Genomic DNA, 23,410 nt, shown 5'->3' with positions numbered 1-23,410 from the left:
CACTCCACAAGAGATTTCTTCGGCCCTTCTGGTGCAGGATGAAGACAGGGAGTCCCTAGAGCGTGGAAACTGTTGCAGTTGCTGACTTGGAGCTGAGGCTGCAGAAAAAAAGTATCTCTTGTGGATACTTCATTGCAGTTATTGTTTCTTGGAGCAGGCCGCGGCTAATCCAAGGTCAGAGGATGTTGAAGTTATTGCAGAGTATTCCTGAAGGAAACCTGCAAGCAGAATCTGAAGAGAGCCCACAGAAGAGACCCTAAATAGCCCCGAGAGGGGGATTGGCTACCTTATCAGGTATGGACCTATCAGGAGGGGCCTTTGATGTCACCTGCTAGCACTGGCCACTCAGAGCCCTCCAGAGTGCCCCCACACCTTACAAAGCAAGATGGCTGAAGTCTAGGACACACCGGAGGAGCTCTGGGCACCCCCCCCTGGTGTGGTGATAGACAGGGGAGTGGCCACTCCCCTTTCCTTTGTCCAGTTTTGTGCCAGAGCAGGATAGAAGGGGTCCCTGAACCGGTGTAGTGGCTTATGCAATGTGGGTGCCATCTGTGCCCTTCAAAGCATTTCCAGAGGCTGTGGAGAGGCTAACCTCCCCAGCATGTAACACCTATTTCCAAAGGGAGAGGGTGTAACACCCTGCTCTTGAGGGAAATGCTTTGTTCTGCCTTCCTGGTACTGGGCTGCCCAGACCCCAGGAGGGTAGAACCCTGTCTGAGGTGACAGTAGCTGCAGTGCGAGGCTCAGATCTGGTTTAGCAGTACTGGGGTTCCATGGTGGAGCCCCCAGGATGCATGGAATTGGCTCCCCAATACCAGATTTGGAATGGAGGGGGGCGGGGGGCAATTCCATGATCTTAGACATGCTACATGGCTATATTCGGAGTTAACATTGTGAAGCTACATATAGGTATAGACCTATATGTAGTGCACGCGTGTAATGGTGTCCCCACACTCACAAAGTCTGGGGAAATGGCCCTGAACTATGTGGGGGCACCTTTGCTAGTGCATGGGTGCCCTCACACTTAGTAACTTTGCACCTAACCTTCATCAAGTGAAGGTTACACATATAGGAGACTTATAAGTTACTTACGTGCAGTGAAAAAATGGCTGTGAAATAACGTGTTTTTTCATGCAGGCTGCAATGGCAGACCTGTGCAAGGGTTTATCTGAGCTCCCTATGGGTGGCACAAAAAATGCTGCAGCCCATATGGATCTCCTGGAACCCCGATGCCCTGGGTACCTAGGTACCATCTACTAGGGACTTATAAGGGGGGCGTTCAGTGTGCCAATTGAAATTGGTAAATGAAGTCACTAGCCTACAGTGACAAATTTAAAAGGAGAGCATAAGCACTGAGGTTCTGGTTAGCAGAGCCTCAGTGACACAGTTAAGCACTATACAGACACAACCATTAGGCCATAAACTATGAGCACTGTTGTCCTGACCAACAGGATCCCAGTGAGACAGGCAAAAACATACTGACATACAGGTAAAAACATACTGACTTACAGGTAAAAATTGGGGTAACGTACCAAGGAAGATGGTACTTTCCTACAGTCACTACATCGGAGCCGATGTTGCCCTTCAATGAGGCTCTAACGGATCTTCAGGGAACATGGTCCAAACACAGCACAGGGCTCCTGTGAATAGGACAGTCAGCCACGGCCATAGACCTCATCCAAGCGACCCTAGGTTCCTTACCCAACACCCCACCCTGGAGAGCTTGGTGGGCCAAGGCTCTACTTCCTGTGGTGCCTTCCCTTCTGCTACCTGGATAGGGAATCCAAGAGGCTGGATCAGCTTCAAAAGAAAATGTTTTCTTCCTCCAGCTTGGCATTGAGGTCAGTAAACACCTCTTGCTTATTGGGCCGTTTCTCCATACTTTATGGGATACCATGGCACAGGTGCTGCCCCAGGTCTCAGAGGACGTACGAGACACTCACCCAGGCTGTCAAGGATGGGAGGGATGCAGGAAAGTTTGGAATAGGGTGTGGATTGGACACAACTGACTTGCTGGGTAGAGCGATTGTGTCGACAGTGGCCCTACGTCGCCATGCCTGGCTACATTCAACTGGCTTTTCAGGGGATGTCCAGTCAAGTTTGATGGACATGTCCTTTGATGGCTCTCGCCTATGTGGTGAAAAGGCAGATTCCACACTTGAGGTTCAAGGACTCTTGAGCTAGGGCCAGATCCCTGTGCCTCTCAGCACCAACTCAACAGCAGTCTCTTCTGTCCCTTTCCAGGCTTCGGAAGGGGCATAGTACCACGCCAGCCACAACTCTGCCACCGTCCTCCGGCTTCACATCATCCCGGGAGAGGGTGCGGTTGTGGTACCATCAGACACAGAGGGTCTGGCCAGCGGTTGGCCACCACACAGCCCCCCTTCACTGTGCCCAAGCCCTCCTAGTGTGGTTCTGCAGGACCACGTCCGTCCAGTTGGAGGGAGGATTCAATTTAATCTCCCTCACTGGCATTCCATCACAATGGACAAGTGGGTCTTGCAGATCATACGGAAGGGCTATTCCCTCCCCGTCTTTTTCTCCCTCTAGCCCTCCGACAAAAGAACGGCTGATGGACGACCATTTGGTTTTGCTTAGTGAGTAATTTACGGCTCTCTTGGCCAAGGGAGCTATAGAAAGGGTCCCGATGTCAGAAGTAGGCAGTGGTTGTTATTCCCGCTACTTTCTGATACCCAAAAACAATAAGCGTCTTCGCCCTAGCTTGGATTTAGGGGACGTCCATCTCTTCCTCAAGAAGGAGAAATTCAAGATGCTCAGTCTTGCTCCGGTCTTGTCTGCCCTAGACCAAGGAGACTGGATGGTAGCATTGGACTTGAAGGATGCGTATTTTCATATCCCCCTCCTGCCTGCCCACAAACGTTACTTGTGGTTCAGGGTAGGCCACATCATTTACCGTGCTCCCTTTTGGTCTCACCAGTACCCCTCGGGTGTTCACAAAGGTGATGGTGGTGGTAGCAGTTCATCTGCGCCGGTCAGGGATTTCAGTCTTCCCCTACCTTGACAATTGGCTGTTGAAGGCTCCGACGCCCCAGGCTATCGTCGACCACCTCCAGACAGCGGCGAACCTCCTGCATTCGCTGGGGTTCACTACCAATGTGCAGAAGTCACACCTGACTCCCTCTCAGAAGCTCACTTTCATTGGAGCTTTTCTGGACACAGTGCAGTATCAGGCCTAACCCCCCCCCCCCCCCCCCCCCAAAAGCAGCGAGTCCAGGATATTCAGGTTATGATACCGATGTTTTGGCCTGTGTCCTGGATTTCAGTGGAATTGGGCGACCATCTGGGAGAGGTGGAGATCAGCGCTCCATATCAACTTGTTGGCACTTGGGCGATCCAACTAGCATTTAAGGCATTTCTTCCTGTTGTGAAAGGGAGGGTAGTGCAGGTGGTCACAGACAACACCACTGCAATGTGATACTGCAACAAGCAGGGCGGTTTGGGGTCGTGGACCCTTTGTCAAGAGGCTCTGCGTCTCTGGACATGGCTGGACAAGCAAGGCATAACCCTGGTGGTTCAACACATGGCGGAGTTCATCTGCCCTGGCGTTCAGAGAACCTGCTGACGATGCTTGGCGTATCACAAATGGTATCTCCATCTGGGTGTGGTACAAGGACTCTTTCAGCAGTGGGCAGAGCCTTGGTTAGATCTGTTCGCCTCCTTAGAGAACGCACAATGTCAGCAGTTTTACGCATTGGAGTTTCCAAAGGGACTATCGCTAGGCGACGCTTTTCGTCACAAGTGGAGTTTAGGCCTCCTGTATGCCTCATTCCATACTACTTCTGCCAAGAGTTCTCAAAATCAAAAACGACTGGGCCCAAGTAATCCTAGTGGCTCCGGATTGGGCTCGGAGAGTCTGGTATCCAGAGCTTCTCAAAATGAGCATCAGTCCTCCAATCAGGTTGCCTCTTCAGGAGGATCTTCTGTCGCAGCAGCAGGGGAAGGTTCTCCACCCGGACCTGTCAACTTTGCGGCTTCGTGTGTCGGTTGAGCAGCAACAGTTAGTTTATGACCTCCCTTCCAACGTTTGTGATGTCATTCTGGTAGCCAGGTGTCCTTCCTGAACTCTTCTTTGACTTCTGGACTTGGTCTCCTCTCTCCACAGGTCTTCAGGTACAGGAATTCATGAGTTGTTGCTTGCAGTCTTGCTTGGTTCTTGCACAATCTCTTATCGCGACTCGTAGTGTGTTCTGAGGAAACATGCTGTACTTTACTCCTGGGCTCTGGTGTGGGGTACTTTACTTACCTTTGGTGTTTTCCTACACTCCCATTGCCCCTCTACACACTACTCTTGCCTAGGGGAGAATTTGTTATTCCCATTCCACTATTTTAGTATATGGTTTGTGTTGCCCCTAGGCCCATTGCAATCTATTGTACTTTTTACTGTTTGCACTATTCTATGACTGTTTACTTACCTGATTTTGGTTACTAGTGTATATATTGTGTTTAATATACTTACCCCCAGAAGGAGTATTGCCTCTGTGATATTTTGGCCTTGTCACTAAAATAAAGTACCTTTATTTTTGGTAAGAGTATTGTCTTTTATTGTGTAAGTACTGTGTATCTATAGTTGTATTGCAGGAGCTTTGCATGTCTCCTAGTTCAGCCTAAGCTGCCTTGCTATAGCTACCTCGACAGTCTAAGCTGCTAGAACACTGCCTACATTTGACCAATAAGGGATAACTGGACCTGGTGTAAGTACCTTAGGTGCCCACTACAAACCAGGCCAGCCTCCTACACCTCCCCAGAAGCTTAATATTGAACTCTTGTCTAATGCATGATCCTTTTAAACCTATTCACAGTTCACCCCTAGAACACCTTTCCTGGGAAACAGATTTCCCTGTAGCTATAACATCAGCTCACAAGGTTAGTGAAATCCTGTCACTCTGTTCAGACAAACCATATGCAGTCTTCCACTCCAACAAAGTAGTTATGAAAACTCATCTGAAGTTCAACCCTAAGATTATTTTGGATTTTCACATTAATCAGACCATATCGCTTCCAAAAAGTATCTAGAATCCCTCTACTCCAGCAGAGAGACCTCTTTAATGGATGTAAGAAGAGATTTAACGTTCTACTTAGATAAGACATAAGCCATACTGAGGTCGAATCAACTACTTGTCATCTTTGGTCCATATGGGTCTTTCCTCTTCTAAACAGTCCATTTCTCAAAGGATTGTTTCTTACATCCTCTTTTATATCAAAAGGCTAATAAAACACCATTAGCTAAGCCTAATGTGCATTCCACTAGAGAGAAAGTAGCTACAACTGCTTTGTTAAATATCCCCATCCCAGAGACTTGTAAAGCAGCCTCCTGGAGATCTGTCTGCACATTTAGCAGTCAGTACTGCTCAGATTTAGATTAAGATGATAAAGCAGACGCTAAAGTAGGACAGGTGTCCCTTAGAAATCTGTTTGCTTAAAATTGCATTGTTTTTGTCCTCTACACTGCCTTAAGCAGGGATGGGCTTGATACTGTATTCAGTGCTTATGACTGAATGGAAATCCCGTGTGAGACGTTTCTTACCTGTAACTCCAGTTCGCTCGTATGTGAATTTCCATGGTCATCATCAACCCTACCTCCTCCCCGGTGAGTAGAATAAATAATGTATCAATTCTCTGAAGTATCATCACGCACATGTCGCCTTAAAGAACTGAAGCAACTGTCACCTACTCAGCATGTTTGGATACTGGTGGCCTCTGGCTTCTTAAAGGCAGTCTCCATTTTCACTTCTATAATTGCAGCCTATGGGCTCCTATGTCTTGGCTTGCTCCTTCTGTTAACTCAAAAATGGTTTGCGAAATACATTTATGCTGTTTGTTTACTAAAACAAATCAAATTATATATTCATGTAATCTCCTGGCCCCTTTTTTTAAATTGAAGGTGAAGAATTAGGCCATTGTAGCCTGCTCCTGTAGGCTGCATAATGACTTTCTCTTAAGTGACTCTGCAGGCCTTACTGAAGAAAGGTGAACATCTCCACTTAAGAGGATATATTGTGAAGGGCCCCAGAGTTCCCGCAGACGGGCAGGACTACTCAGTGCTAATGACTATAATTGAAATTCCCCTCAGAGAACTGCAGTCATAGATAAACGTACTTTTCTGATAGTAAAAACGTGGAACTGAAAAGCTTAGTTGCCCAGTTGGTGAGTGCAAGTTACATGCTGACAGCTTAGCTGTGCTACATCGGGAACCGTATGACTAAACTGGATAATCCAAGGTATCAAACAACTTGTTGGGTTCACCCGGACTTGATTCTCATGTAGAAAGTCATGTAACAAGTTGCAGTGTGTCATTTTAGCAATGTTGCCACTAGTGTGGCTAGCATAGGATGGGAACTTTGCCTGCTGTGTCCTGCCAGAGGAGAAGTCCTCTCCAGAGCCCAGCCAAGAGACTCCAAGGGCCAGTGAGCTGGCCTCCTGTTGACAGCACAGGGTCACAATGGATGAGAAGCCTGCTGGGGAAAATTGGTAGCCCATAGTCTTTAACCTTCTGCCAACCTCCACTGTGCAGCACCAAGGCTCTAGGCCTGTTGCAACAGAGTTTGTTGAGCCCAGCAGTGTCATTGGAGTGTACATGTAGGACCCCCAGAGGACAGGTTATCAACCCAGGAAGGATTGGCCTGTGACTGTGATACTGGGTAACTGATACTCCAGTGTCCACTAGACTTCTGCCAGCACCAAGAGAAGAGGACTTTAAAGGATGTTAATCGTTTACCAGGACTGCCTTACCCCCTTCGTGGACCGAGAAGTAGTTGCAGCAAGACAGCTGTCAAGCACATTGCAGCCACAGCAAGGTCACTTCCATACAAAAGCCCTGCAAAAGTTAAGTGCCTGGAACTTGCTGAGGACTGCCTCACCTGCTGAGGTAACTGTGTACGGAGTTTGCTGCTCGGTTTTTCACCTATAGTAGCACAAACGTTTTGGTGAAAGGTCAAATTTATTGAATTTGCCAGTGCTTGTTCACTGTTGATTAAATTAGCATGAGTCACTATTTAAAATTCTATATCTCCAAATCCATCCTGTAGATGTTTTTCATTGTGGTGTGTAAAAATACATAAAAATGCAGTATTTTCATAAATTATTGTTGGGTTTCTTTTGGTGTAGTGTCGATTTCGTCTGTTTTGCTACTGTTTAAATCCTTTACACTTGTTTCTTTATACAAGCCTTGCTGCTCAGAGCCACAGCTACCCAGGGTTGAGCTGAAGATTTAACAAACCTAACCTAAGGGTCCGAAAGGGGTTGGTGAGTGTATTAGATGAGTACGCACAACCACACCATATAATACACCTCATTTCCTCACATTGAGTAAATTTAATGAATTAAGATAACCTTTTGGTTTATTGTAGTTGACTACAATATTATTGCTGTAGGAACCATTGTGTTCGGACACACGACATTAGAACATTCAGTTACCCTAGCAGTGGCACGTGTACCAAGCCTTCAGATTTGCAATGCATACCTTGAACAAGAAAACCAGTGACTGCCAGGAGTGGAAATTCAACTACAGCCAGTAACAGCTAGACTGTCAAAGTTCAGATACCACCCAGGTACACCCAATTACCCCTACCCCCACCTTTTCTCTTCCAGGCCTCTTAACAACACTACTGAATTAAGAGGCAAAGCAAGCAGATGGTGGTTTTCAGGGAATTTGATTGGGTACAGTAGGGAGTGAATATCTGTTGATGTGAAATTAAAGAACTTTTAAGGGACGTCCTCATCGCACCAGACTGTACCAGATTCACAGAAGTTTGAGATGTGTCTCTTCAATTAATGCTTCTCCATTAAGGTCCATCTGGCAGCAGTTGCCAGATAGTTTAAGCTCCAGATTTGCTTTTGTTTCTTGACTAGCATAGTTTTAAAAAAAAAATTACATTATTTGACAAAATCAAATGTAAAATGAAACCAGCATAAACCTTGAAGTATCAACAAGGAAGTGATACAGCTTCATACACGTTGACCATTACCCATTCAGTATTTGACAAGTCAAATTGTGGAGCATTCAGTTGACTTCCCCCCCCTTGGGCAGTGTTTAATTTGTAAATAAAAATGTGCTGGTGCCCAAAGCCCTCCTCTTAAACTTGCTGCTGCAGCTATTAAATGTGTGAACACGGAATACTGAGGCCGCGCAATCCTGAAGCCATCTCTGGCCCCTTCAATCAATTTAAAGCACTCCCTGACCCTTTAGCTCACTCTAGCAGATTTCTACATTCTCCCTTTGTAACACTTTTTTTTCTTTTCCTCCGCCCTTCCCATCTGTCTTTTGCTCGCAGCAAATGCTTGAGGCAGAAGAGTAAGCGCTGGCCCTCAGAAAGTAAGTGCCAGTGCTCAGCACAACACAACGAGCACAAATTTAGCACTGCCTTGGGGGCCATGCTGAGGGGTGAGGTGCGTTCAGCCTGTGGAGTGTGCACATTTCTTTGGTGCGCCTATTCTAACCGTCTGATGCACCTGTCCCCTGCATTCCACTTTCTTATAGGGACAGTCCATCAGAGGCCTGTTTAAGTGCAGATGTAGTAGCATATTTCTCACAGATTTCTTCAGCCTACCATGCCATTTGTTTTACTTAATCAGGATCATTGGAGAGGGGCACATCCTTTTCAGTAGCCAGGTCAGCAGTCTTATCAGCATGTTGCCTTCCCTCTGGAGTTTGTGCCTAAAGTCATAGGATATTAAGTGATCTAATCTTTCCCAGCTGTCTTGAGTTTGTCATTTTGCGTCCATTTTTTTGGGTGTCTCCTGTTTCACTTGCTGGGGCTCTGCCCTGCAGTCGCTCCAGCTGTCTTACTGTCCTGTAGCTTACACTCCAGCCTGCATCAAGTTCCACAGATCTTGTAGAGGGATTCCCGGTCATCACCTTCAAGTCATCCCACTCTGTTTCGCCTGCATCAGTGGTGTTCCAGTCTGCATCAAAACATCTTGTAATTGTCTCTGCCAGGTCCGTATGAAAGACCTTGCCTTGCAGTCATTCGGAGTCTCCATAGTGGGACACTAGGTCTTGGTGTGCCCTCCCTCCCCTTGCATTCCTGTAAAAGCAGAGCATGATCTGAGAGGAATCTCATCAGGTATTGGAGCTCCCACACCCAGTGAGGTGCCTTCACCAGTAGTAGAAATCTATCTAGCCAACTGCGTGTTGTGCACCTAAGAATGGCATTAAAATTCCCTCTGTTCAGAGTGTGCACTCTTCAAATGTCAATGCAGTTAAGTTGGGTCTTGTTATCCCTCAGGCTGGCTGTCATCTGTGGGTTCGTCCCTAGCTTGGGTTGGTGCCTCAAGTTTCTGTATAGGATACAATTAGTCTCCCTCCCAGACTATGCATATACCAATGTATGGCAGTAAGACCATTCTAATTGTGGTGTAGAACTCCTTGTCATTGAGGGCATAAACGTTCATTATTCAGATTATGCTGCCATCAAGTGTCCCTGAAACAGAACTCAAAACCATTCTATGTCCCCTTTACAGCTGGTCTTTTGGAACGGGATGCTGGGGGCTACCCATATAGCCCCCCAGGGTAGCTTGAGTAAGTGGATGAATATAGTTGGCCTGTAATTTGTTTTCCCCAGCTTTTGTGCTTCCCCCTCAAGCAAGTGCGTTTCTTGAAGAAACACTATACATATATTGTCATCTTAGGAATGTGTTTCTATTTACCAATGTATTTAGGTCTCACCTTCCATTTTACAGTTCTTCTTGGGAATGCCAGTCTGCCATTTGCTCTGCTCTCCCCTAGCCATACGGTTTAGTCAGCATGGGTGTTTCCAGTTTGCTGCTTCGGACCTTGACCCCGACCCTCTCAGCTGTGTTTCACTGCCTGTTGCACTGCTAATACACATTCCCCAGCTCCCCACGCCCCCTTTCCTTCCTCCAGCCTGGGTAGAGACTTCTTGGCAAACTGTCTTCCCAATTATATTGCTGTACGCTCTAATCAAGCCCAAACAAACCCGCTATGTAACAAATGTTGCAGTTCTTGGGTCTGTCCTCTGCCAATGACTTCTGTTGGGAGTTGACGCCAAGGTTCTGTGCCTGTCCTGGGGTCTTGCAGCACAAGGGGTTACAATAGTAACCACTTTAACTACTACTCAGCCCTGCAGCACCTACATGTGTAGTGTTGGGAAACCTGCAAAAAGAAGTATGAAGGGAAGAAAGCCTGAAGATATGGGCTAGAGCAGTGGTTCCCAACCTTTTGACCTCCGTGGACCCCCGCTTCATCATTTGTGGAATCTGGGGACCCCCTGAATTATTATTGGAATCCGGGCACCCTCCACTGAGTCATTACTAAATGCTGGGGATCCAATCTGTTAATATTATTTAATTTTCCAAGTAGTCGCGGACCCCCTGAGGGCGCTTTGCGGACCCCCCTGAGGGCGCTTTGCGGACCCCCCTGAGGGCGCTTTGCGGACCCCCCTGAGGGCGCTTTGCGGACCCCCCTGAGGGCGCTTTGCGGACCCCCCTGAGGGCGCTTTGCGGACCCCCTGAGGGCGCTTTGCGGACCCCCTGAGGGCGCTTTGCGGACCCCCAGGGGTCCCCGGACCACAGGTTGGGAACCACTGGGCTAGAGCAATAGATGGTGAGCTTTGCAGTGAAGAAGAAAATGGGTGCTGAAAGAGTGGCAGAAGGAGAGGTGGGGGGGGGTGATAATCTTGTTCACTATTTGTTTCTTCATCCCCTTCCCCATCATTTTGAATCCACACCAGTGTTCTTATTAGGCAGGTGTTGTGGAGCCCTTCAAACACCGGTTAGATCAGCTTAAGTTCATCGGTCACCACCGGGTTTTGGGCGCCCGATTCTCACGCCACTAGGTCAATGAGTCTGGCACTCCTACCACTGCTCTCCAACATTCACCATTGCTAAGCTATTCTAGTGGTTCCATCCCTGATTGGAGTGGCAGGTTCCCCGCTGTCACTGCCACTACGAAGTCCCTGGCCTCTTCCCTCTTAACTAGAATTGTTAAGGGTGTATTTCTTACATTCTCTGTTAAAGCATCCACCTAGCTCGGAGTTTTATGCTTTTTCTGGAGCTCTTGAGACATCAATTTGAAACCATACAGAAGGCTTCATTACAGTTGTTATAATGGAACACTGCTTTTCTGCTTGCTAGAAAGTCTGCAAGAAAAATCAGGGAAATTCTAATGGATATTTCTAACTGCAGATTACTTGTTGCTCTGATATGCTCAGGCACCAAACTGCATTTAAACCGGCATTACCCCCATTTTCCAGTAGGTGATGGTGTACGGAGTAGCTCTTAAGCCCTCAGCTCTGTGGGCCGACATCAGTTCCTTTCTTTCTACACCTTCATACGTGGATCCTTTGCTTGCTTCCACTTTTTTCTAGGCAGTTTACCATTTCTTTTGCTAGAATATTTTCTAAAGTGTGCAAGAGAACATTTTTGTTCCTAAAAAAGTGTTTAAACCTTTTTGGCGACTGTTGCAAGCCAGTGCTAATGTTTGGGTTCGGATACAGCTGAAGCTAACTGCACCCTGATGAGACCAAAGGTGATCGGGAACCTGAAGCCTAATGTTGCCAAACATTCCAGCAAATCTTCCAAGTCCTGCTCGAAGTATATTGCACATACTATCTCCCAGCAGAGTGGAGACTATCCATACAGAGGTAGAGTGCTGTGTGCTGGGACTACTTGGAGCCTCAAAAGTCCTTTGAACAGGAGGCAGCAATCCTTAGTTGCTGCAACAGATGCAAGGGTTTACAGTCGCCTACATTGTACAGAAGATCCCACCAGTCAGATATTGTTGCCTTGTGTGCCTGCGGATGCAGAGGAGTGACTCCTTCACTCAAAGGTAGATTCCTTCTTGCTTTTTTGGTGCAGCTGAAGTCTTGCCCCCCCCCCCCCCCCCCCCCCCTCCGATGCACAGCTGTGGAAATGTTGCAGCAGAAACAGTGATGCAAGGAGAAGTCTTAGGTGTTGCAGTCTTGTTTGGTTCCTGTGTTGCCTAGCAGCGGTTCTGGAGGCCAGGAGCAGAAGATGTCTTTGCGGAGGATCCCTGATCGAATCTTGCATGACAGATCTAGGGATCCCACCCTCAAGGTTTCCAAAAGTAGTTTTGGTCATTCGCTGGAGTGAACACCTATCAGGAGGGGGTCTGACATCAGGTATCTGGCCTACCCAGTCAGATGCTCCCAGAGGCCTCTGCACATTGTTTCCAAGATGGCAGAATCAAGGGGTTACCTGTAGAAGCTCTGGGCACCACTCCCAGGGCGTGTTGGACAGGGGAGTGGATACTCCCATTTCCTTTGTGTGTTTTGTGCCAGAGAAGGGACCAGTGGTCCTTGGACTGGTGTGAACCGGATTATGCAGGTAGGGCACCAAATGTGCCCTTCAAAGCAAACCAGTGTCATGGGGAGGCTACTTCTCCCCAGCCCTGTAACACCGATTTCCAGAGGAGAGGAGGTTGCACCCCTCTCCTACAGGAAATCCTTTGTTCTGCTGCCCCCTGCTTGAGCTAGCAGTAGGGCAGAATTGTCTGAGGGGGATGCAGCAGCACGCACTGCCCGCAGACCCTAGAAGACTGGCAGGAGCAGACCTGGGGGATCTTCTATGGAACCCACAGAGTGCATGGAATCATGTCATCAATACTGGAATCAGTATTGGGTTATGATTCAGACATGTTTGGTACAAAACATGTCCAGGTTCGGAGTTACCATTATGTAGCTGGACTGCAGGTAGTGACCATTGACCAGTACATAGATAAAATGGCTTCCCTGCACTTAAGAAGTCCACGGAATTGGAAGTGCAGTTCAAAGGGGCACCTGCTCATGCAGGGACTTGCACCCTGACCTTTGGGCTGATACGGCCTACCCTAGTGGTGACTTAGTGACCTGGTGTATTGACCTGTAGTGAAAGGGGGCATGCACCTTTTTCACACAGGCTGCAATGGCAGGCCTGCAGACAGTTTGCATGGGATTCCACCTTGTGAGCTTCAGGTCACACATTCATTGAACACTACTGCCAAGATAGCCAATTCCGATAGAAAGGACATTTTTGTTGTTTAGTCCTGCAGGACATTGTGGCCTGAGCAGTCCCACAGGCCTGCCACCTGGGGAGGTACTGCTTTGGTATCTATTTTAAAAGTGATGCATTTTTGGTTAGAAGTATCCATCTGGAGTAAAAAAGTTACATACCTTTGTTTATGCTTTTTTGGTGGATTCTTTAACTGCATATTCTTCTCTGCCCTCTCACTTCTCCATTCCACGGATGGCCTCATTTCCCGTTGAAAAGGTCTCAAAGTAGAGATCTGCACAGTGTCAGACAATTGTTTTTTGGGGGGGGGGAGGTCTGAGGGCATGGACATTGTCAAACTGTCTGCATGCTTGGGGGGTGAGGGGGTGCTTATATGCAACTCCATATATCACTCGGTGTGAAATGGAGTTGATGTGGGGTTGTAGGATGACTATGCTGAAAATTCGTCTGGTTCCAGCTTGGGTTTATTCTAAGGATGAAGTATCTGCACTTGCAGTATCCACCAGAAAGAGTGTTACTGATAGTAAGTAACATGTTCTACTGTTTCTCGAACAAGTTTTCATATGTGGATGAACTTTATTGCCACCTGAATGAAGCTGAGCCACAAGAAGATTAACTCTCATGGATATTCCTCTCCCCCTCCCAATCCCCGGGCTCTGTTCCAGTGCTCAGATGTGTAGTTGACTAGCTCAATAGGTTCTCATCTCATGTTCTTCTCTGATTCAGGTTTGTATGACCTTGGTATCTTATTGAAGAACTCTCCTTCAAACCTCAGGTGGCCAAGGTTTAAGCCACTCTCTCATATTGTGAACCTTATCCAAGACATTTACTCTGTTGCTCTTAGCAGCTAGAAAGAAGTGGGCCTGGGCAGATTTGTTTCCGAGATTAGATTATGGAAACTCATCCTAACTTGTATTTCTCAAATGTTTCTTCAGCTGCTGCAAATTAGAACAGTTGCTAGACCTTGCTTGGCGAATCCATCTCGAACGTTAATTTCTTACATGGTTTTTCACTAGTAATAGCCCTACATTTGTCACAGATTGCACTATAGTGCCGTCCCTTATGTCATCTGCAATTTTCTAAATTTTCTCTTGCACTGTACTATAACCTTTTTGGTGTCCACTGAGACTTGGAATTTAATTTCATTGTTCTAATCTAGGCTTTCAGAAATAATAAAGCTGTTTCCAACTCCTGTTAGAGGCTCCTTGGTTAAATCCTGGTTAGCTGTAGAATAACTAATTTAGCTTCATGAATTCATCTTGAACTAGCCCCTTTGAGTGATGGTTATGAAGGGGGTAATTGCAGCTGATGGAATCTTCTTGCTATTGAAGGTTTAACAGTACAGCAGATCATAAAGTGGTTCAGTGTAGCATTCAAGTGGTTTAATGCACATGATACAGCACACTGAAAACTAAACCTTTTGGAAGCGGTGCATGAAGTAAGACCTGCAGCTCTCAAACAGTCATACTGGGTTATACTCTTGCATTCACATTCCTGAAGATTAAAACAGCAAAATAATTACAATTTAGAAAAGTTTTGCTTGGATTGGATGAGTTCCCCCTCATGATTCTGGCCATTAGTTTTCATGTTTCAGTTTTGCCAGCAGTTAAGTTTCCTTTGTGGCAAGCTAGTATAAATACATGGGGCTCATTTTGTTTTCTTAATGGCTGCAGTTTTTAGCAAAATGTAGGCTGTGGTTGCTTTGTATTTACTGATGCAGTTTTTGTTACCTGATGCTCTGACGTTTAAAGCAGTCCTGATCACTTTTGAAATAGTTAATGCTCAGGTCCTCGGTCCAGTCTCTCTGACCTGACAAAACAGTAGTCCATCCCATTGCCTCCCGAACTTTTTGGAGCCACGACTCAATTTTTAAAGTGACATACTTTTGCAAACCACCTAGCTGTAATGGAAATGAGGCGGGCGTTTTTTTAATGTAACTAAAGTATCGGTTGGCAGTGCACGGTCATTTATGAATGGCAAATTATTAATTTCAAATGGCCGCTACATTTCCACAGGCATAGTTGTACTCCTAAAACGTTATTGCTAACAGTGTGAAAATCGGATTTCAGTGAAGTCATCATTTGTGCATCACTAAAGTGTCTTGATTTGTTTTGATCCTGTTAAAATCGTTGTTTGTTACACTTCAGAATGACAAAGTGCTTCATTTCTGCATTCCTAACTGCTTTACGTGCAACGTTCATTTACAATCATTTACATTTTTGCATAGAATGACATCCTACAGTCTTTGCTCTCAAACTCCCCGTACACCAGCTATAGTGTCACATAATTCAGTTTTTTTTCTGACTACAAAGTGGGTTTGTAAGCGCCAATCGCCATATTAACAAAAGTAAGCTGGAATTTGACAGAAGACATAGCCTGATATTTGACCTGTCTTTGAAGTGTCGCAAATGTGTCCAAATAAATGAATAAAATCAGCTCTTCCACAGTTTAAAAAACATTGGTCCATCCCATTGACTGACATCGGCCATTCGGTATCTGGTAGCAAGTTGGACCAGTGATGGCAGAGTGAAACTCGGCTTCCTCACTCACTATGAGCTCATACTCAAATCGAACCGATTCTGTGCTGTACAAAAATACATTTTATCTTGGCAAATGTTTGTGCACATCCGATGAGTAGGGCTAATTAAAAGTGCATTGTACTTTCTGCTTCATACCTTTCAAACAACCATTAACCCCATCTTGTTCTACTGGTGTGATCTGTAACTAGCAGTTTCTTTCTTTTGTCCCTTGCGCTAATTGCAGATACTTTCCTTTCTTGTCAAGGTATTTGATCTGCTAAATCAAAAGGCGAAGCTTCGAGTTTTGGAGGATGGAAAGCAGCAGGTTCAAGTAGTTGGGCTTCAAGAAAAGTTGGTTACTTGTGCGGATGATGTAATCAAAATGATAGATGCTGGTAGTGCCTGCAGGTGAGTAACTTTTTTTTTTTTCACACATACTATGTTCCAATACTATGTTCTTTCAAAACGTTGTTTACCAGTGTACAGTACACACACTGCAAGAAATTGAAGTGCCTTTGAGCTGCGTCAGTGGTGCCATTGACATCCGTTGTATGCGATGACCTCTGATATCATCTGCGTGTTCAGGAACTTCATGAGCAGTTTCTTTTAATGGTGGGAGTTAAGGGTTAAAGGGAGAATTTTGTGTTAATAGGTGTTATAATTATTGCCATGACATCAGACGTCTAACTCCCCTAAGGTTTTCAGTTGCTTAAAATTACATCTTTCTTTTACTTAAAGTCCAATCAGTTAAAGTAATTCTAAATTTGTTTCCTGCAAGCTTCAATCACACTTTGCCAAATACAAAATATCTAAGAATTGACAGACCTTGGCAGAGCAATCCTCAGTCTGCCATGGTCATCTGAGCCTTGAACGCAAGTACCATTGACCATGTTGGCTATGCCATCGGATTCGAGCTAGCCTGGCTGATGAGGGGGTGATAGACCGAAACCCTTCCACAATGCTTGTTTCTGGCCCCAGAAGTGCTTGGCAGTTCAGCATGGACTGTTCTATTGGGGAGGAGGGTCAAGAAAAACAAGCACTTGCGAAGCAATAGGTCTCGCATTTACTTGAGTGAGAGCTATTGGCATTGTAAATTTATAACTGGACTTATTTTGCCACATTAATTGGTCAACCCTGCTGATCGAGTTTGTGCTGCTATACTGTGCTGTTCGTACTGTGAGCCACCGATACGAGAAATACACTGCTGACACCACACCAGTTTTCAATGGAGCAGAAAATTCTGGCAAGAAGAAAATAACAATCTTCTTGGTTTTTGCTGGGAGGCATTTCACTTAATCCCTTGTGGTTTAGGAATAGTTGCAGGTGGCACATATTAGAGGTTTCACTAACCACGGGTCGAAGAGTGTAAATCAAGTGGTTGAAATATTTTAAAGAGATGTTTCTGGGGAAAGAAGGTAGCTGTGGCATCACTGGAGGCTGCTACTAGTGATGTTGATTAAAGAAAGAGGACTGCAATTGCGGATTAAGTCAATTTCAGGAATGGACTAAACTGCGGATGTCAGGAAATGCAGTCATATAAAAGACAAGGCTCAGAGGCACGTCACAGTACCGACAGGGTTGCACAGGTGTATCACAGCACGGGCAGGGCACGTTGTTGATGCAGAGGGAGAGTGAACTGAAAGGGTAGAACGTGAGAGAACGTGTCACACAGCCATGAAACATACACCTCTCAGATGCGTGCAACAACCACAGCCATGCCTTGCCATGAAACTTGGCCATGTTTATGTTCCCTTCTTTGGTTACATGGGATGTTAGGTGTATTGCAATATCATCCTACACACTGTCCGTTCTAACTCCAGATTCTCCAGAACATTTCCATCCAAGGAGAGAGCTTGTCGGCGTCTGAGACGGACTTCAAAAAGTGCAGTTAATTATAAAATACAGAACCATCTTCCGGTAATTGACATCAGTTTTACATTTACACTAGTAAGTAAATGAACGTTGGTAACCTAGATGGATAACTACGTTTTTTAGGAATGGTCTGAAAGCATATAAACAAGCACTGGCAATGCCAATCGATCTTTTCAATCCGATAAACGTACTCCCCTAGTTAGGCTGGAGCAATATAAAATAAGTCCATGCCTGCAAGATAAATCTGAATTTTCACTGAACGCTGAAAGAGCAGCTGCTCTTACAAAATGTTCCTTTCTCTTTAATTATGCAAACCGAAACCTGTGCCTTCTGCAACCAGCCACCCATGAGCCTCCCTCACAGTCTTGCAGGCCTGGCCCGTTTACCTTCCACTCTGGATATGAGGCATCTGCTGAGAACTCTGTACTACCGTCTGAAGCTCTGGGCATACCTTACCACAGTGTTACAAAATACATTATTTTTTTTAAAAGGAGTGATGTGGTCTGGTTGTTATATGCACAAATTGAACCATGCAGCAGGCCTTATGCGGCAGGTGAGTGGTTTGCAAGTTGCAGGCAGAAGGGAGTGTTCTTGAACATCAAGGCAGGGACTTTTCTTAAAATCTGTGTAGTTCCAGTTACATCACTTATAGAACCACAGAGAGCGTTATTTATCTTTATGCTTTGCCTCAAAAGGGGGGGGGGGGGGGGGGTGTAACTTCACACATTCAAGAGATTATTAAAATATCCTTTTCAATTGAGACACAAGGAGATAAGTCTGTCTAAGATCACACAATGTAATCGTTTCGGAAAGGTAGGCTTAGAATTCGGGTTTACTGATTATGTAGTGAAGTCCAACGTAATACCAGTATATATAGGGTACTGAAATCCCAGTTTGGCCCGCTCCCACACACATGCCATCATGTGGGATCAGTAATGTTGCAGATGTAGGGGAAAATGAAATCAGGGTAGTGACTCTTTAATTAACCAGCATCGAAGCATGTGGGTGTAGGGGCAGGGGAGGGGCTTTTACACGAGACGAGCAAAAGATGGCATTTTGACATAAATGGCTGGGTTTGTGCAAAGTGAAGCGTTAGTGTTACCTCCCCCATCACACCTACCTCTCCCTTAAGACGCACACAAGCACCTGAAATGTAAAGAGACTGTGAGATTTAAAGCATTGATTTAAAGCAGTTACATCCATCTCGCATACCTGGGACACCATATCACTGCACCTACACAGACGTGTGTGTGTGTGTGTGTGAGAACGCTGGGCTCACACGGTGTGCATCAGACACACACATGAGTATGTGGGTATGTACAAACCAAACTCCTGCAACGTTTGCCTGACACAGGTCCAGTGTGTGTCTGACTGGCAGCCAAGCGTATGCCATTGGTATGCCTGTCGCAGGCTCATATAGTTTACGTCTGCCAGGCAGTCAGATTCTGTACTGTGTGTTCGGTGACAGCAGCGTCACCAGGTGAGACATGCAACTAAAAAGAAATAGTATTTTCTTCTTATTTTGTTGATTTTGTAATGTTTAAAGATAGTAGGCTCAGTGCAGGAAATATGCTAGGACGGGGACAGTGCAAGAAGGTGAGGGCAGGACCGGCGGGGGGTGACAGTGAGAACTATATACGTGGCTTACTTGTCAGCTGCTGCCCACCCCTCTAAGGAAAGGAGGGTGTAGAAACGGGATGAGTCTCTGTGTAGGTCGAGGACAGTCTCTGCATAAGTCAAAAGTGGGCGGCGAGTGTCAGCAGATTGACCCTTCGGAAGTGGGGAAAGATAGCGGCTGCCGCAAACCTTCTCAACCCATGAAAACGGGCGCAGTGCTGAAACGTCGGTCTTGTCATGACATGAATGACGTGTGTCCGGCATCTTAAATTGGGGGAATAAACATGAAAAATTGTAACATAGCAATTTTATCTCCATCGGCAGCGCATAACGAAAACAATGTAAATGGTTGTGGTCACAATTGTCTTTACGCAGTGGCAGGGGATGGAAACAGGTGCCCTCAGAAAACAACCTCTTACATTTTACCTTGGTCTTTGAATGCACAGCACTGTAACGAGAGAAAACCATGATTTACAGCTCTGTTACACAAACGGACTGGAGCAACTGAAAAAATCCACTGCTCTGGTCAAATGCTCTTAGCCTAAGAATAAATTAGTCCGTAAGCAGATCTTATCATGGCACAAGTGGAAAGGTACAAGTACTAGGGCCATGCTCCATGGGAGTGTACAACTGTGGAAAAGGTGGGACAAAGAGCAAGGATTGACCACTAGCAAGTAAGGATCTTTTTAAGGGCACTGAAACTAACAAGTGAAAAAGCAGAGACCCCATAAAGAATATATATACTAAAGTATATACAAGAGGTCTCGAATGCTAGACCTAAAAATATGGATTTAAGGCCAGATATCTAACTGGAGTTGAATGTTTGACATTATTCAGCATTCCATCCATATGTTATTTTTGCATAAACCAAATGCAGGCAAATCCTTCAAATAGAATTGAAGCTTACTAGCAGTCCAACAAAGAGAGTACTGAGCTTCTGACTTGCCAACCAACTGTATTATGAAGCAAAACCGGCAAGTATTTTGTCTTTTGGGATACAGTAACCATAGACCAGTGAGTGGTCTTTGTTTTTATTTTTTCATTTTACCCTGAATACTGCAACTGTAAAATCCTTACTTTTTGAATTTCCCCCAGGCTCCAGTTTGAATTGTCACTTTTTAGTGCAATTGGTCCTGCATTCTAATGGGTAATGCCATCTGGTTCTGGGGTGACCACAGATCCTTCAAAAGTGACAGCAGAGATCTATATATAATTACCTCACCTGCACATTGATGCCTTATCCTTTTTTTCCTCCTGTGTGCTCTTCTCAGGTCCAGAGCTCTGAAAACCATTTTTGCATACTGTGTTAAGGCCCTGAAGACCACAGCCTTTAAACAGTGCTGCAACTGAAGGCATCTGATTGTTATTGATCTTTGCAGCATCTGTCAGTGGTGTCTCAGGTCTATGCATGACTTGAAATCTGATGGCCCCCAGGGGAGTGGGAGGCTTATAATAGGCCATTGGTAAGTCAGACAAGGTTGAGAGAAGTCTCTCCATAAAGGCAAGAAATCCAAGCAGAGCTTGTATGTCCCATCGCTCCTGATCCAGAGAAGACACATGGTCAGCCCTTGAAGGACCAGTCTTTGCCCCATCATCAAACTCCGAGCCTCCTCCCAGGCTGGTTCCAGCATATCCTGATCATGCTGGACATTTTCTGGATTAGGGTTCCCACTGGAGCACCTTTGAGCCACTTGGAGCTTTTAGCCAGTGTGTTCTGGCCCTGCTTGGAATCTGCTGTTGACTCTGCTCAATTGTTTCCAAATTAAAACTGTTTCTCCAGAGCGAACATTGGTCTATTTGCTGCTGTAAGATAACAAAGGTGCAGTTCCAGTCTTTGGTATATTCCTATTCTCACTCCACGCCAGTAACTAGAATCCATGTTTTGGTCTGCAGTTAATGGCTTTCAAAATATCCTTGGAGACAAATAACAGCAAAGTGGACAGAAGAAGAGGCAGAACACCTGACAAACTGAATGATTCCAAAAGTGAGGAAAAAAGTCAGAGGAAATAGTGAACTAGTAAGAGTAATAGTTTAAAACTGAGTGACTGGGACAGTCCATTACCATGTCTGCCTTGTTTTGCCTTCGCTCTTGCTCTGCCCTGTAAAGAGGACCGGTTTTGCTGATTCATTGACCACACCAAGCATTACTGTGTGGAAGACCATATTTGTATCAGCTATTTAATTGCTGAAAAGATTAAGGCTATTCAGAATCATATCTTGTCTATGTGGATCGTCCGGTGCACAAAGACATATGCCCATGACCAAAGAGCTTCACAAGAACCAAAGTTGCAGGACCTCCAGGATATCTAGCATAGCAAGTCTGCTGCCTCCTGGACTAGTGTTTCATCACCTTTACTCACCTGATTGATGCAAGGTGCAAAGACCTCGGCTGTATTGGTGCAGAAACAGCAGCATATCTGCCTGGTCCGGTGTCCCAGATGTATGTCACCAGGGTAGCCTCTCCCTGCTGACAACTACACAGATGGACGTGCCTTACTCACAAATAGCTGTGAACTTTGCCTAACAGACTGGCAGTTTTGCATTTAACCCAGGCTAATGAGGGTCATGATATACTGAGTCTATCATATGCCCATTAGGCTGCAGATTTTCCCATTGCAGGGCAAAGGAGCCAATGCATTCTACCACAATCATGCATACCAGAGAATACCATGGGTTGCGTTCCCATTATTGCTCGTAAAAAGCACCTTTTTGATTATGGTCAGTATTTTTAGTTGTAGATAGTACTCGCCGTCGGAGATGATTGCCGTCATCCCACCGACGTCGAGGGAGATCGCCGTCGAGGGGCTCTCAACGGTGAGAGGAGTCAACGTCGAGAGGTACTAGTCGGCGTCGTTCTTCGACGTCGAGAAGGCATTCAAAGAGACCAAGGAGAGTCTATACCACCTCAGAATCCTCGGCTTCTCTGATTCTCTTGCCACCTTCGCCTCAGCCATCTCCTCTACCACCGACACCTCTGGCACCTACAGCTCCTCCGCCGGTACCTCTTTCAGAGGCCGCCCCAGTGACTCCTGCAGAATCCACAAGGCAATCTTGTCATTCTTCAAGACGCTCCTCTGTGTCTAGAAACAGTCATCGGCATGATTCGGATCACAGTTCTCCTCGTTCCCACCATAGACACTCCTTCATCCACAAGAGGTTACTCTCCGACATTATCGGACTCCCCGTCTCCGAGAGTTTCTCCCATAGATGTGAACACTTTTCAAGAGGTACTAATTTGCGGTGCTACCAAGCTGAACATCCCTCTGGCAGTACCCACTCCAACAACCTCTGTCATATTTGAGACATTACACCAGCGTTCTTCCGCTAGACCATAACTACCGCTGGTCCCAGGGTTACTTGAACCAGCAATGGACATTTTCCTAACACCATCCACAACCAAGACTGCTCCTTCCAGACTCATAAAGAAATATCGTCCTCCGGAGCAGGACCCTTTATTTCTGAGGGCGGATCCAGTGGCGATTCAGTGGTAATCATGGCTGCTAAAAAGTTGCATTCAACATCTCCGTCGTCTTCTTCTCCGCCAGACAAGGAGAGTAGAAACATTGATGCCGCAGGCCGCAAAGTTTGCTCAACCTCAGCCATCACCATGAAAGCGGCTAGTGCCACTGCCCTGTTGGGCAGGTATGATCGCGCCCTTTGGGATTCTGTGCTACAATTTGCAGATTACCTTCCTAAAGACAAAAAGGAGGATTTCTTGGAGATTGTAAATGAAGGCGCCATGGTCTCCAACCAAGTGATAAGCGTGGCTGCAGACTCCTCTGTGTTATCTGCACATAGATATTCTCATGGCATATCCCTAAAAAGACATTCCTGGCTACGCCTTACTTCACTTAAGCCAGAGGCCCAACAGAGAATACAAAACCTTCCTTTTTCAGGTTCCACTTTGTTTGGTTCTCATGCTGACGACGAGATGTCTAGGATGAAGACAGAATTAGACACTGAAGGCAGTGGGCATCGAGAAGCCAAGAGAACAACGGAAAACATTTAGTCCCTACCACTATAGATTCTTCGCTCAAAGGCTTCAAACACCACAGTGGATGCCTCCGAGATCCCAGCACCAGCAACACCAGAGACCCTTTTCAACCCAGCCAAAACGAACAAGGGGTCGCTCCACACCACAAATCACCCAAACAGGTCGTCAAACATCGCGTCTAAACCCTGAATCCTCACTTCCCCTTCCTCCGTTACCCACTCCGGTAGGGGGAAGTATTTTGCATCATCTGGAAGAGTGGCAACGCATAATATCAGACGCCTGGGTTTTGAATATTGTACAGAATGGCTATTGTTTCAGGTTCATAAACCCCCGCCTTCTGTTCCACCCAAACTGGTGAAATACCATCTCGACGCTCTCAAAGTGGAGGTAAGAACCCTATTACAGAAGAAGGCGATACAAC

General features: G+C 46.0%; 1 protein-coding gene across 2 annotated transcripts in view; it reads left to right on the top strand.

Moving 5' to 3' along the window:
* The window catches only part of KIF2C (kinesin family member 2C), a 752,439-nt gene that overhangs the window by 469,300 nt on the left and 259,729 nt on the right, over positions 1–23,410 (top strand). For both annotated transcript variants that reach the window (XM_069232808.1, XM_069232807.1), the window contains one exon: positions 15,772–15,914. In XM_069232808.1, the coding sequence (XP_069088909.1) occupies positions 15,772–15,914 (143 nt within the window). The remainder of the gene's footprint in view (positions 1–15,771; positions 15,915–23,410) is intronic.

This window comes from Pleurodeles waltl, chromosome 4_2 (assembly GCF_031143425.1).
Source record: "Pleurodeles waltl isolate 20211129_DDA chromosome 4_2, aPleWal1.hap1.20221129, whole genome shotgun sequence".
Lineage (NCBI taxonomy): Eukaryota > Metazoa > Chordata > Amphibia > Caudata > Salamandridae > Pleurodeles > Pleurodeles waltl.
Note: the sequence above shows the minus strand (reverse complement) of the source record. Positions and strands in the feature narration are given on the sequence as shown.